Here is a 13,976-nt window from a genome sequence, read left to right as displayed (position 1 = left end):
ATTTCATTTGGGGATTTGTTTAAGGATCCCACATAATTGTCCCAACTGTCATTAGTAGAGGGGAGGTCAGCCTTCATTAATAAAGAGAAAGTCCACATTCAAGGTGGTGTTTGAGCAGGGGCAGGGTGAGGGCTGTCCCGGTGCTGACTGCGCCAGCACACTCACATTCCTTCTCATTTGGGGCCCACCTGCAGGAAGTGGCACAGGATCAGCCATTCCCCACCCTTGTCAGCCGATGGCCCACTCTTCTCTAATGACTCAGAGGAATGCCTAGTACTTTTTTTTCTTTTTTTTTTTTTTGAGACAGTCTCACTCTGTCGCCCAGGCTGGAGTTCAGTGGCACGATCTCAGCTCACTGCAACTTCCACCTCTTTGGTTCAAGGAATTCTCCTGCCTCAGCCTTCCGAGTAGCTGGGACTACAAGCCTAGGATTTTTTTTTTTTTTTTTTTTTTTTTTTTTTTGAGACGGAGTCTCGCTCTGTCGCCCAGCCCAGGCTGGAGTGCAGTGGCGCGATCTCGGCTCACTGCAAGCTCCACCTCCCGGGTTCACGCCATTCTCCTGCCTCAGCCTCCCGAGTAGCTGGGACTACAGGCGGCCACAACCACGCCCGGCTAATTTTTTGTATTTTTAGTAGAGACGGGGTTTCACCGTGGTCTCGATCTCCTGACCTTGTGATCTGCCCGCCTCGGCCTCCCAAAGTGCTGGGATTACAGGCGTGAGCCACCGCGCCCGGCCAAGCCTAGGATTTTTAACTCAGGTTTTTATTATGTTCCCTCCTGAAGTTTTTACTTCAAGAGCTTCTGCTCTAAAGTCCAATTTGAGCTTCATGTCCCCAGTGCTGCATTTCCAGGGAAATTTGGTCTGTGGGAGAGAGACCAGCTATCAAGGAAGAAGTGACCAGAAGGAACAGGAAGGGAGTTGGCCCTCGGGGCTACTCTGGGGAAGCCAAAAGTCAAGAAGGGGAGAGAACTTTCTGAGAAAAAATTGCAGAAATCTCTTAGGTGTCTTCAGTGTTGAGAGGACTTTGGAGTGATGTGCTGAGGTCTCAGGTGCCCACCTCCCTGGCTGTCACTTCCATGTGTCAGTGGTTCTCCCACTTTAGCAGGTATCAGAGTCACCTGGAGTCTTGTCAAAACAGGTGCCCAGCCCCACCCCCGCGTTTCTGACTCTGGGTACCTCTGGGATGGGTCTTGAGAATTTGTATTTCCAAAAAGGTCCCAGGTGATGCTGCGGTTGCCTGCGCAGGGACTGGACTTTGAGAACCACTGCACTGGTTATTTACATTTCTGCCTCTGCAGTGAGACAGCCTGGAGGTCTGCCTCCTGCTGAGAGTCACACGCTCCTGTCCTTCCTTTAGAAATGTGAGCTCCTGCCATCTCCAGGATGCAGGCACTGTTCCTGTTGAGGAACTGTATTTTATAGGATCCCTGCTAAGATGACTCAAGGGGAAATGAGAGGCTGGGTGATTATTCCAGCCACTGCCACTTACTGAAAGTGTAGGTCCTTGTGCCCCACACCATCAGACATTCTGCTTTAGCAGATTTGTGGTTTGCCCAGCAGCCTGGGCGTGTGCATTTCTAGTGGGTGCCTCAAGTGATCTGGCGGTTTCTTAAGAGTCAGCCCAGTACTGCAGGCCTCTTACCTAAGCAGAAGCCCAGTCTTTCATGAAAACTTCAGAAGACAAGTTGATTCAGGCAGCGAAGAACTTGGGCTATACAAGTGCTGTTCTTCAGCATTGAAGTATTTTGGAGGCATTAGGTAATTTAACCCTTTCTTAGTCAAGGAATATTTACAGAACATGATCTCTGGGCATTGTAACTCCTGGTCTTAGTGGGAAATATAGGGACCCCATGTCTCCATGGGGTGCACAGAATATCTGTGAGACTGATGGAGTGGAGAACGCCACCCCCAGCCTCTCCAGCTACTGGAGGCATTCTGCAGAACATCAGCCCATAGATTGTGTGTGTGTGTGTGTGTGTGTGTGCGCGCGCGCACGCTGGAGGAACCTAAGAAACTATTTGGTACACCTCTTATTTTAGAACTCCCAAAGTGTAGCTCCAGAATCGTAAAGGGATCTGCTCACCAGCCTGTGGATCTCAGTCCCAATGCTCACCCTTGTGCTACTGAGTCAGCTCTAGGAAAATCTGCCAAAAGTATGCCTAGGGCCGGTTTTTTGTTTTGTTTGTGACAGGGTCTTCACTCTGTTGCCAAGGCTGGAGTACATCACGGCTCACTGCAGCCTTGACCTGGGCTCAAGCGATCCTCTTTTTTTTTTTTTTTTTTTTTGAGATGGAGTCTCTGTCGCCCAGGCTGGAGTGCAGTGGCCAGATCTCAGCTCACTGCAAGCTCCGCCTCCTGGGTTCACGCCATTCTCCTGCCTCAGCCTCCCGAGTAGCTGGGACTACAGGCGCCCGCCACCTCGCCTGGCTAATTTTTTGTATTTTTTAGTAGAGACGGGGCTTCACCGTGTTAGCCAGCATGGTCTCGATCTCCTGACCTCGTGATCCGCCCATCTCGGCCTCCCAAAGTGCTGGGATTACAGGCTTGAGCCACTGCGCTCGGCCAAGCGATCCTCTTGAGAGCCTCTCGAGTGGCTGGAACTACAGGCGTGCACCGCCATGGCTGGCTAAGTTTTTAAAATTTTTTCTAGAGACGGTGGAGGGGTTCTCACTGTGACTCTGTGTGTGCCCGACAGCAGAGCCCACAGCCACACCAGTTTACAGTGGTTGCCATCTGGGTCATCAGACCCGGCTGCCAGGGGTGCAGCCACAGGAGAGCCAACTGCAGAGGGTGCTGGCACCTGAGATAGCTGCTAATGCTGCCCTGGGTGCACTTCTCATCCAAAGTGCCCAGTGGGTGGGAGTCACTCAGTACCAGTTCTGAGCCTGAGCCCAAACTCTTGTATTTCTGCTAACCCCTCTCTGGCTTCTGCCACCAATGAGAAGAATACGCCCTGGTTAGCCCATGACCTCCGAAGAGCAAGAGAAAGTAGAGCAGAGCCTACTCTAGCCTCCCCCTGTCCAATATACAAAGGCCCCGCTGATCTGTAAGCCTGGGAGCGTGATAAATGCTTAGTAGTGCATGCCATGGAGTTCCAGAGTGGTTTATTACACAGCAATATCTAGCTAAATACTTTTAACATGTGCTGCAGCTCCCTGGATCCAGCCTGGTTACCGGGAAGACAAAAACTGGGCTCCACCAAGAACCAGTCTTCTGCCTTCCCAACCATCACCTCTGGCTGCATCAGTGATCTCTCCCAGCGAAATAGCCGCTTGGTCTTGTGTGAATCCTGTACTTGAACACAGTGGACCGAGTGTCAGTCATTGAAAATGACCATGAGTAACCCTATGGACTCTGCAGCTTGGTTCCTTTGCCCCTTAACAGGTGGGTATGAATTGTGTCTTCAGTGCCAGGGCTGAATGAGAAAGCGCATTCCTTTTTGAAGGAATCTAATATTAAACACAAAAAAAAGCATGAGAAAAATCAGGGCTCATTGGAGTTATCTTTTTTTTTTTTTTTTTTTTTGAGACGGAGTCTCGCTCTGTCGCCCAGGCTGGAGTGCAGTGGCGCAATCTCGGCTCACTGCAAGCTCCGCCTCCCGGGTTTACGCCATTCTCCCGCCTCAGCCTCCGGAGTAGCTGGGACTACAGGCGCCCGCCACCTCGCCTGGCTAGTTTTTTGTATTTTTAGTAGAGACGGGGTTTCACCGTGGTCTCGATCTCCTGACCTTGTGATCCGCCCGCCTCGGCCTCCCAAAGTGCTGGGATTACAGGCGTGAGCCACCGCGCCCGGCCTGGAGTTATATCTTTAAAATATATTTTTTAACAGTTATAGATATTAGATATAATATATAATAGTATATATAAGTAATATATGTTGCCCAGGCTGGTCTTGAACTCCTTAGCTCAAATGATGCTTTGGCTTCCCAAAGTGCTAGGATTACAGGTGTGAGCCACTGCGCCTGGCCTGTTGGAGTTATTTACATTTATTTTATAATCAATGCTGTTTCGTTAAATGCAGATTTTATTTTGGATTATAGGATGTAGAATGCCGTATTTTTCTTAGATCACAGGGCCTTTCGCATTTGTAATTTGGCCTTGTATGACTTACCCTGCAATCCCTTTGTTTTCCCCATAACCCTTCCAAAGGAAGGCCACAATAGAAACACAAAGAGAAACAAAATAATTAGACTATTTTTTAACTTCTAAAGTTCAAGGTTTTGGCATAAGTCTGGTTTAGAAGAACATTTGCCTAGGCCTCTCCTTCCCACCAAGGGGGGAAGTCTTCCTCTAGGCAAGAGGCAGAGGGCTCCTCAGAGTCAGATCCTGGTGTGGGCTCTCGTGTGTTGCGGCTGAATCCCAGGGAAGGAGGGAGGAAGGGCAGTCGACACCCAAAATAAGGGTGGGGAACTGTCAGCAGAGGAGGTCTGTGTCATGATTTTCAGCGCTGGGGTTGTGGGGAGCCCAGGAGAGCAGTGAAGGTCCAGAGATCCCTCGCCCCAGCTCAGCGCAGGGCAGTGGACTCAGGCTGTGTGTGTGTGGGGCAGAGCCTGAGGTGACCTGAGCTTCCTGTGGCTCCAGAGTAACATTATAGAGAAGCTGAATTCTATTTTTCTGAAAAGGGCATGGGAGTTAACTGAGAAGCAAACCTGGTGGGCCTGAGAGTCTCAATCGTCACGTAAGGACAGTCAGTGGGAAGTGGACGGGCCGCACAACCAAAGTTCTCATGAGGACAACCATGTCTTCGGGGGTGCCCTTTTGCACAGACAGCTCCACAGCCCTGCCTCCAACGTCCCAACACTGCGTTGTCTCCCTGTACTTAGCAGCCCTGCAGGATGAGAGGTGGGGAGGATCCTGAAATCATGATTGTGTGTAACAAGGCATGCTGTCCTTGTTTACCTGGAACCTAGTAATGTTGTTTTCTGCCACCATTTGAATAGACACTTGAAGTAGAGCTGATGTTGAGTTAAAAAAAAAATACATAAAAATATGGGTTCTTTTCAAACTGTATAGATGGCCTAAAAATTCACATTTGCTCAAGGAAAACCGGTGTAGGTAGTCTTTGACCTCCTTTCCTCCCTTATCCTTTCTTCTGCCTTCTGAGGACTAAACTGATTTTTTTTTTTATCTTGCCCAAATTCCTATCTAAGGGGTCTGGGGAGTCATGCCCTACAAGTCATACATTTTTATCAGATGGGTTTTATTTAACCCTATATATCATGACTTATTTTCCAACCTGACTCTGGTATAACCTTACGAGACAAGGAAGAAAATCAAAATATTTTACCCCCAAACATGTTTATTTGCCGTATTTTGAAATGGCCCTGCAAAGCTGTTCTTTGTGGGGGGAAGTTAGCATCTGTAAAAAATCTCTATTAATATAGCTAGATCTTTTTCTTCCAGACTCTCCCAATCCTAGAGAGATTAAGATCTGAATAGGAAACCTTTGTCATCTATTGTCTCTCAGGGCAGCCACTTGTAAGACTTCAAAGAACTTTTGTCTCCACAGTCTTAACCTTAACATTCCCTTTCTATCAATCCCAGGTCTTTAGACAAACTCAACCAATTGTCAACCAGAAAATGTTTGAATTGACCTATAGCCTGGAAGCCCCTCCACCCCGCCACACCACCCCTGGCTTTGAGCTGTCCTGCCTTTCTGGACCAAACCAATGCATTTCTTAAATGCATTTGATTGATGTCTCATGCCTCTCTAAAATGTATAAAACCAAGCTGCACCCTGACCACCTTGGGCACATGTTCTTGGGACCTCCTGAGGGCTGTGTCATGGGCCATGGTCACTCATATTTGGCTCAGAATTAATCCCCCTTCAAATATTTTACAGAGTTCCACTATTTTTGTTGACACTTCCCTCACCCCCACCATCTTGCTGCCCTCTGACTTCCCGAAGCCCCTGTGCTCTCTTCTCGGGCTATAGCATTACCTCTTCCTCACTTCTATTGCCTTCTTCCCCTCTTCAACTCCATTGCCATCCAATGGGGGATGTCTCCCAACTGAAATCAAGCCTACAATCCTTATGGCTTGAGCTGAAAAGAGACCCTAAGAAAAGGTGCTGAGTGGGAGGGAAACCCAAGCTTCCCATCCCCCTGGGTCCTTAAGGTGCAGCTCATCACCCACGTGGAGATGCTCACACAAGGTGTGACCCCCGCAGCCCGCAGGTGATCATGTGTTTTGTTCAGTGTATGTTTTCTAAAAAATTGTTTTATGATCATGTGTCAGGACATGAGTGCCAGCCAGCACATGTCAGCTCATACCTGGGGTCTCCCTGATATGAAACCCTGCCACGGCAACCTGTGTGTCTCCCTAATGGAAAGGAGTCTTTGAAGGATTGAACTTCTGTGCCAGGAAACATGACATTTGTGTCAGTTGTCATCTTCCTTCATTTAAAAAAATAGAACAGTTCCTGGGGTCTTGGTTAACGTGTGTTGTTCTCCATTGGCAGGCCTATGCAAATCTACCCCTCAAAGTCTGAGGAAGCTGAGAGGTCAGAGAAAGAGGCTAACAAATCCAGTTTCTCAGAAAGAAATATTTAATGGGGACTTAAGAACAGAAGCTATGTCTGTGTCTTGGGCAGTGGTGAGACAAGTTGTTGGATCCCTGAGCCATCATCCCCTAAACCTAGGGCTACAGACCGCAGGGAAAGGATGGATGTGATTCAGAAGGGGTGTGTAGGACAATTGCTTAAGGGCAGAACTTGTGGTAAATACAATAACATCAAGGTTGTTTAGTTAGTACCTACTCTTACACAAGGAACAATAGATAAACTGGAAATCTTAGAGAGCTTTCCAGAACAGGAGTTAATCAGAAGTCAACATGGCAGATTCACTTCCAAGTTGGAGTTGCCTTGGCCTCCACATGTGGGTACCAGAGACTGCTCTTGTGAAGAGGACGAAAGAGAAAGATTCAAGGAGGAGGGAGAGAGATTTTATAATGTGTCAGTCTGCTCTTAGAGCACTCATTTTAGTTCAGTAGAGATGTATGCCCCCAAGACGGAGACTCAGATGACTTCCCCATCATGTGGCAGAATTCTGGGATAAGAAGAGAGTCAGACTTTTTCCAGGAGCAGGTGCAGAGCAGAGGACTCTAGAGAAGGGATTCTTGAGCTTGGGTCTCACCAACCCTCACTCAAGGTGTGACTGTTCTCCATCTCCCCTTTTGTAAAATGGGAAAATACCTTCCCGGAATGTGGTATTTGTGGGTTAGTTGTGAGGATCAAATGAGGAGTTTGCTTTCAGTCACAGGGGTCTGATATTCTATGTGGGTGGGACCAATGAAGCTTTCAATGATGTGTCTTCCAGGGAGGGTGGTTTTGAAATCAAACTGAAATGATAACCCTGAGAAATAGGCTTGGTCTTTTTAGCGTCTTCTTTATTACACATTTATAGGCATTGTTCTGACAAGGGTGTCTGTAGCATTCACCAGAATGCCAAAGCAGCCCATGACCCAAAAGGGTCAAGAACTCCTACCCTAGAAGGTCAGTGAGGTGGCTGCCCCTGATGGGTTGCTCCTTGCAGTTTAGAGCTTGCCTTTTTTCACCAAGAATTCGAGGCATCTTAAAGTGAAGACGTTATGCAGCCAGGTATCTATCAGAAGGATCAGGACATGTGTAGAAGAGGAAGGTAGGAAGAGATGGGGGTTGTTAATGGAGGGGGCAGTGGAGTTGGGTTGAGAGGAAAAGGGGTGGCACTAAGAACCCGAGCCTCTTCTCTTGTCCCCATGTTTTGAACAGTCTCTGGTCCACTAAATGCATTCAGTTCCCAGCTTCCTAACCATCAAGATACCGTACCGATTATACAGTCCCCATTGTGTGACAGAATGAAGCATCAGTCATGGGGAGAGATGGACTTCCCAACATTCACATCCAAGAGAAAGAAATCGGATGTGAAGGCCTTCTCACTGACACATCACCCAACCCGTCTTGGAGGTGGCTCTGTCAGATGGGGCTGGCCAGGCAGCAACTGTCCTTCCCTGCTTCCCATGGGTCCCTCCCAAAGCAGCAACTGAGCAGGCGGGGCCTTTGGGGGCTGAGAAGAACTGTTCCTCAAGCACAGCCCCCTCACCAGCATGAGAGCCTGCTCAGCTGTCTCTCCTATTCTTCTCCCTCCAGCTCCATGTCTGCACCCCTGGAGGGTCTGAAGGCCTGAATAGGAGCTGGGTCCTGACTATGAAGCCTGGAGCCCTGGGGGAGAACAGGATGCCAGGTGGGAGAGACTTAACTAGGCCTTCTCAGCTGGGGGACCTCCAGAGGAGCCCCAGTGCCAAGTCACAGCCAGGAGAAAGGCCACAGCTGTCTGAGTGCTCACAGCCTCCATGCAGGCAGTGACCCAGCTCCAGGCATGTTCACATGCCATGCCCTGTCTGCATTTCCAGTGCCCACTGGACAAAACCCCAGCTTCCTCAGGCACCTCACACCCGACAGGCGCAACACCTCCTCCGGAGCCTCATCCCAGCACTGTCACTGTCGGCCTTTGCGTCTTTTACTTCTTCTCCCCGCCCCCTCTCTGCCAGTCTCAAAGCGTGTTGTTACTAGCTGTATTAGTCTGCTCAGGCTGCCGTAACAAAATACCACAGACTGGGTGGTTTCAACAACTGTAACTTACTTTCTCATAGTTTTGGAGGCCGTGGAAGTTCAAGATCATGTGTCAGCAGCAATGGTTTCCCCTAAGGCCTCTCCTGTTGACTTGCAGGCAGCCGCCTTCTCGCTGTGTCTTCACACAGCCTTTCCTCTTTGCAGCCCTGGGGTCCCTACCTGGTCTTATAAAGACACCAGCTGCATTGAGTTAGGGTGCCACCCTATGACCTCATTTAATCGCAATTCATTCTTTAGACTCCATCATCTCCAAATACTATCACATTGGGGCTTTAGGGCTTACAACAAATGAATTTTTGCAGGGACACAATCCATTCCCATCCATAACAGTAGCTGAGTATACAAGGCTGTCCTCAGCAGCAAGTAGGAACCATGGTATTGGACGTCCTCCAGGGAGGGGGAGGAGCTAAAGGGCATACTTCAGCAGAGAAGGACCTTCTGTCCGCCCTGACAGTTTTTCCCCATCTGTTTGCTCTTACCTGAAATTCATCCCAAGAGTTTCATGATAATCACCTCAAGCTTTTATCCTGATTAAACAAATTTAAAAATCACATTTCTTCCCTGGAAGAGGTAGCTATTGGTCACTTTAGTTTCCTAAAGTACTAGTCAATCAAGCTGTATGAGAATTCCCTTTTTTTTTCTTTTTTGTAGAGTCAGGGTCTTATTGTGTTGCCCAGGCTGGTCTCGAACTCCTGGGCTTAGGCAATCCTCCCACCTTGCTCTCCCAAAGTGTTGAGATTACAGGCGTGAGACACCGTGCCCGACCAAAGGCCCATTTTGATAAAAATATCTTAAAATTACAAAATGACCTATCTGGGGGTGGGTTGTGAAATGAAGCGTTTGGAATAGATTATCTTTGTGGTCACCGGCAGCTCGCTGGATAACCTTTAAATCATACATTGGGTCGGAATCTCAGGAGTCAGATCTCCAAACAGCTCATCCCAAGAGCTTCCAGCAGGGGGCAGCAAGGCACCGTGAGCGCGGGTTCCGTAACATCCCTCCGCGTCAGACTGAACACCCCCAGCTTCCACGTCAGGTGGAACTAGAACAAATCTTCCTTTGCTACCTATCTGTGACTCAAGAATGTTGTGCCCAGGCCAGGCGCTGTGGCTCACTTCTGTAATCCCAACACTTTGGGAGGCCAAGGTGGGAGGATCGCTTGAGCTTGGGAGTTCTAGACCAACCAGCCTGGGCAACATAAGTGAGACCTTGTCTCTGCAAAAAATAAAGTATTATCTGGGCGTGATGGTGCACACCTGTAGTCCCAGCTACTTAGGAGGCTGAGTTGGGAGGATCACAGGAGACCAGGAGGTTGAGGCTGCAGAGAACTGAGATCGCACCACTGCACTCCAGCCTGAGTGACCCAGTGAGACCCTCTAACAACAAAAAAACCAGAATGGCATGCCCTCACAGAAAATGAGATTCTGAGCCAGTTAATGATTTGTCTCTAGGAAACCCAAAATTAAACAGGAGAGAAACCCGAAGCTTCTTCCAAAATTACATTTATTTTTCTCAATTCAGAAAGTCTCAACGCCGCAATTTATCTGTTTAATGTTTTCATTTACATTTGGCTTTATCCCAAAAAGGGTTTAAGGCAGTGTCACCAAGTTACCAGGTCTCTGTTCCATCCTATTTACACAAGATGGAGGAAACTCAGTCTGTTCGTATTTGCCCCAGGTGATAGGCTCTATGTAGTGACAGGCATTTGACTATTTGACTTGACTTAATGTTTGCCAAAATGAAGTAAGGGGAATTTGGTCCACAGCTGAGGATAGATCCACTTGGAATGAAAGCATAATAACCTTGAAGTTACTCCAGTGACAAAAATCAGTGAAAGATTTTCTAAGAACAAGCAGGAATGAGGAGGCTGGCCCTCTGGCCAGCCTGAGATGGGGTCTTAGGAACAGTTTGTCATTCAGCAACCTCCTAACACTGAATGGCAAGCCACTTCCCCTCTCTGAGAATCAGTTTCCTCTTCTGTACATAAGGGGAGAGGGTCAGACAACCATCTCAGATATGGGAACCTAAGGGGACTTCATGGCCCTGCAGGAAAAAAGCTCAAATGTATTTTTTGCACTGGGCCTGCATGGGACATAAGTGTTTCGGGAGTGAGGGGAGGCCTTGGAAGGGAACTGCTATTGCTAATGATGTTTAAGAGGTGACTTTGTGTGGGAACCACCACTCAACCCTCGCTTGTCTGCACAATCTATTTCCAGCCTCAGCTCCTTAGAACAAGGGAGGGAGACCAGGGGGTGGTTTTTATGGTGTCTAGCCTGGAACTCTGTCAGTAAAAGCTGGAAGGGGCCAAAGGCATCTGCTCAGTGCTCCCTTGCACAGCCCTGACTGCCCCGAGCACCTCATGCTTACTGACAAGTTGTAGTCTGGAGTATCAGACCAGCTTGTGTCCCACCCCTGAGGAAGTACACGGCCGCTTCAGTCCTCACTGCGGGCACCATTTTAAGTCCGTTCAGAAAGAAACAAATACAGAGAGTATCAGACAAACACAAATTCCTTTGGTTTTAATCTTTACTTTCAATCCCAAACAGTCTTGTTTCTTTTCATTACAAAAGTACTAAACAAACACGGACAGGAGAGGAAACTGACATTTGCAAACGATGGACCTTCGACAGGCATCTCAACAGCCCCATCACCAACACCTGTGTGCAAGGCATAGCCATCAGGCAGAAAAGTCTCCGGACTCAGAACTACACCATAAATGCAGGATCTTTTTATTTCATATAAAAATGATCAATGTGAAAAAAGCCAAACTGTATGCTGGTTTTACACACTCTGACCCTTCCTGACAGTCCTCTTGTCTGGCCAGGCTCGGGGCCCAGCACTCCTGGAAGGGAGAGACAGCCCAGCATCTCAGTATTTCATTGGGACAACAAGCTGGATGTGGCAGGGAAAGCTGAGAGCGCCAAGGTCCCCTTGCTTTATCCCAAGCTCGGAGAGATGCAGCCTGGCATGGCTCTGGCCTAGCAGCCAGGTGACATGGCCAGGCACCTTCCTGCGCAGGCAATGTGGGCGCCTGGCCCAGGCTCACTAGAAGGTCTTCTCTGTGGTGCCTACCTAGGGAGCTGTGATCAAGCCGAGCAGCCGTGCAAGGCGTTTCAGTCTGACCTTTTCATTAGTTCCCCCCTCCAGACGCTCGGAGAAGGAAACATCAGTCCACAGTGCCATTGTAGGATTTATTGAACTTGTTGAAGGTGAAGTCCACAGTGTGCGTGGAGATGGGCTTTCTGTATAATGGGTTTGAAGCCTACAGAACATGGCGGGGAAGAGGATGAGGACACATGTTAGCTCACACACTCAAACCAGCAGACGCCGCCCTAGGATCCCTTCCCAGGTCAGCCACCCACGACAGCAGCAGGCAGAGCACTCAGGAGGAGATGGCCATGCGCTCTAGGACAGCTCTGTGTTCCCCGGGAAAGCTCTCGCCTTCTCTAAGCTTGCACTATCCACCTCTGGAAGGAGGAGTTGGGTCAGAAGGTCTCTGAAGTCCCTTCCAGCTTTAACAGAAACCAAGCCCAGGTTCAGCAGGCACTGACTCTGCGCTCAGTCCTTTGGGCATTTGCAGTCCGCCTGGGCTGACCAGACTGCAGGTGTGAGTGTTGTAATGGACCATAAGAATCTGAGCTTTCCTGTGGGTCTGTGGTCTCTCTAAGACTGATCAGACTCTTCCTGAGGCACACCCAGCGCCTCTGCCCCCATGACCCTCCTGATCTGGGTTTGGAACAGGGATCTGTGCAGGTCACTCTGCACTGGGGTTGTGCAATTCTCTCCGTTCAGAACTGGGCACAGTCTTTCTGGTGTTCTTTGTTTTTAATGCCAAAGACATTAGTGAGCCTCTATTGCTAACGTACCACTGAACTCAACCACGCCTCTGAGCTTGAAGTCTCTGCTTCCCATTTCCCACATGCTTACCATTTCATAGCGGGCCCTGGATCGCTCGCTCTGGAACTTTGCAAACTCCCTCCGGTCGTGGATGGTGACGAGCAGCTTCCAGATAGCCAGGAGTGCGAGCCCAACCAGGAGGATGCTGCCGACCACAGCCAGGAGGATGGTCATGGCGTTGGGGGTGTTTCCACACTCTGGGGGGACCAGAAACATGGTAAGCAAAGCCACTAGCATCACCATGCCCCTCCCACCCCCCAGCTGCAGGCATTTCTGAGATAAAAGTTGCACCCCTCCCAAAGGCCTTCTCCTTGGCTCTCTTAGATCCTCAGGAAGGTTTCCCCAATATACAAAAAATGAAAGATTCAAAAGGGCCAGTGGCTGTTCCAAAGTCACACAGCAAGTGTGGCAAAGTCTAGATGAGAGCCCTGGGGCATAGCTGCCTTTCCCCTCATGGGCAGCACCCATGCCCTGCCTGGCCCGGTCTCCATTGTGGGATGCTGGACCCGCTCAGCTTTCATGTACATGGTTTCAGGAGCAGACTGGCAGGCAGGAGGTACCATGAAGCCACTTCTACAAGGTCTGGGCTGGGGGCCAACATTTGTAAGCCTTTAGTGTGGATTCCTTGGAGTAAATGTGCTTATTTTCAAAGAACCGCAGAAACAGCACTGGAAACAAAGCCTCATTCTTACAGGCGTGTGTCCTAGGCTGGTACCACACTTCTCTCTGCCTCTGGCCTCAGGAAGGCACATTATGTGGTTGGGCCCAATTTGGAAAAATAGTTTGCAGTGCTGTCAACTGAAGAGAGCAAATCTTTTTCTGCTCCACCCCTGCCTCCTCACCCCCAAGAAGAATGTAAGGGGTGATATCAGAAATTCCAATTACTCCAAGGCAAAGGCTATTGGTCCCTGAGTCCAAGCAGAGGCAGAATTTTGGTATTTGGATTACAGCTTGACCTCTTCAGTGGTTCTGGAAGCTGAGCATGGGAGCAGCAGGAATGTTGAACCCAGCGCTCCGTTGTCCTTGGAATCCACGCTGGGAAGAGCAGCGGCCCTGCCCGGGCTGTGTGTGAAGCTGGATGCTCCCTGACTTGAGTGATACCCTGCCCAGCCCAGGTGGTCCAGATGCCCTGCACCCTCCCTGCAGAACACAGCGGCTCCTTGCTGCCTTTGGCTGTGCAGGGTAGGTATGTTCTGTGGTTCCTTTCACCTCTGAGCTCCTCCAACAGAAGACTCTCCCAGGGACAGGGCCCTATCCTTCTATAACTCCCATTGCCCTGACTCACGCACCCCTAGAGCTTTGCCCCAAGAATGGGCCCCCAGCTGCACACTCATCTTTCTTCTAAACTCTAGGAGTGGAGCAGCAGTGACCTTAGATCTGATCTTCATGAGAAATTGTACTGGTTAGGTGCAGTGGCTCAAACCTATAATCTTAGCACTTTGTGAGGCCAAGGCAGGTGGATCGCTTGAGC

At 49.3% G+C, this 13,976-nt stretch overlaps 1 protein-coding gene across 1 annotated transcript in view; it reads right to left on the bottom strand.

Moving 5' to 3' along the window:
- Positions 1-11,099: 11,099 nt before the first annotated feature.
- ITGB5 (integrin subunit beta 5) overlaps positions 11,100-13,976 on the bottom strand; it is a 122,592-nt gene continuing 119,715 nt past the window's right edge. The window contains exons 14-15 of the mRNA XM_050781635.1: positions 12,536-12,702; positions 11,100-11,870 (exon numbers count right to left, since the gene is read on the bottom strand). Of these exons, the coding sequence (XP_050637592.1) occupies positions 11,775-11,870; positions 12,536-12,702 (263 nt within the window). The 3' untranslated portion in view covers positions 11,100-11,774. The remainder of the gene's footprint in view (positions 11,871-12,535; positions 12,703-13,976) is intronic.

Source organism: Macaca thibetana, chromosome 2 (assembly GCF_024542745.1).
Source record: "Macaca thibetana thibetana isolate TM-01 chromosome 2, ASM2454274v1, whole genome shotgun sequence".
NCBI lineage: Eukaryota > Metazoa > Chordata > Mammalia > Primates > Cercopithecidae > Macaca > Macaca thibetana.
The sequence above is the reverse complement of the archived record's forward strand: the minus strand, read 5'-3'. Positions and strand labels throughout refer to the sequence as shown.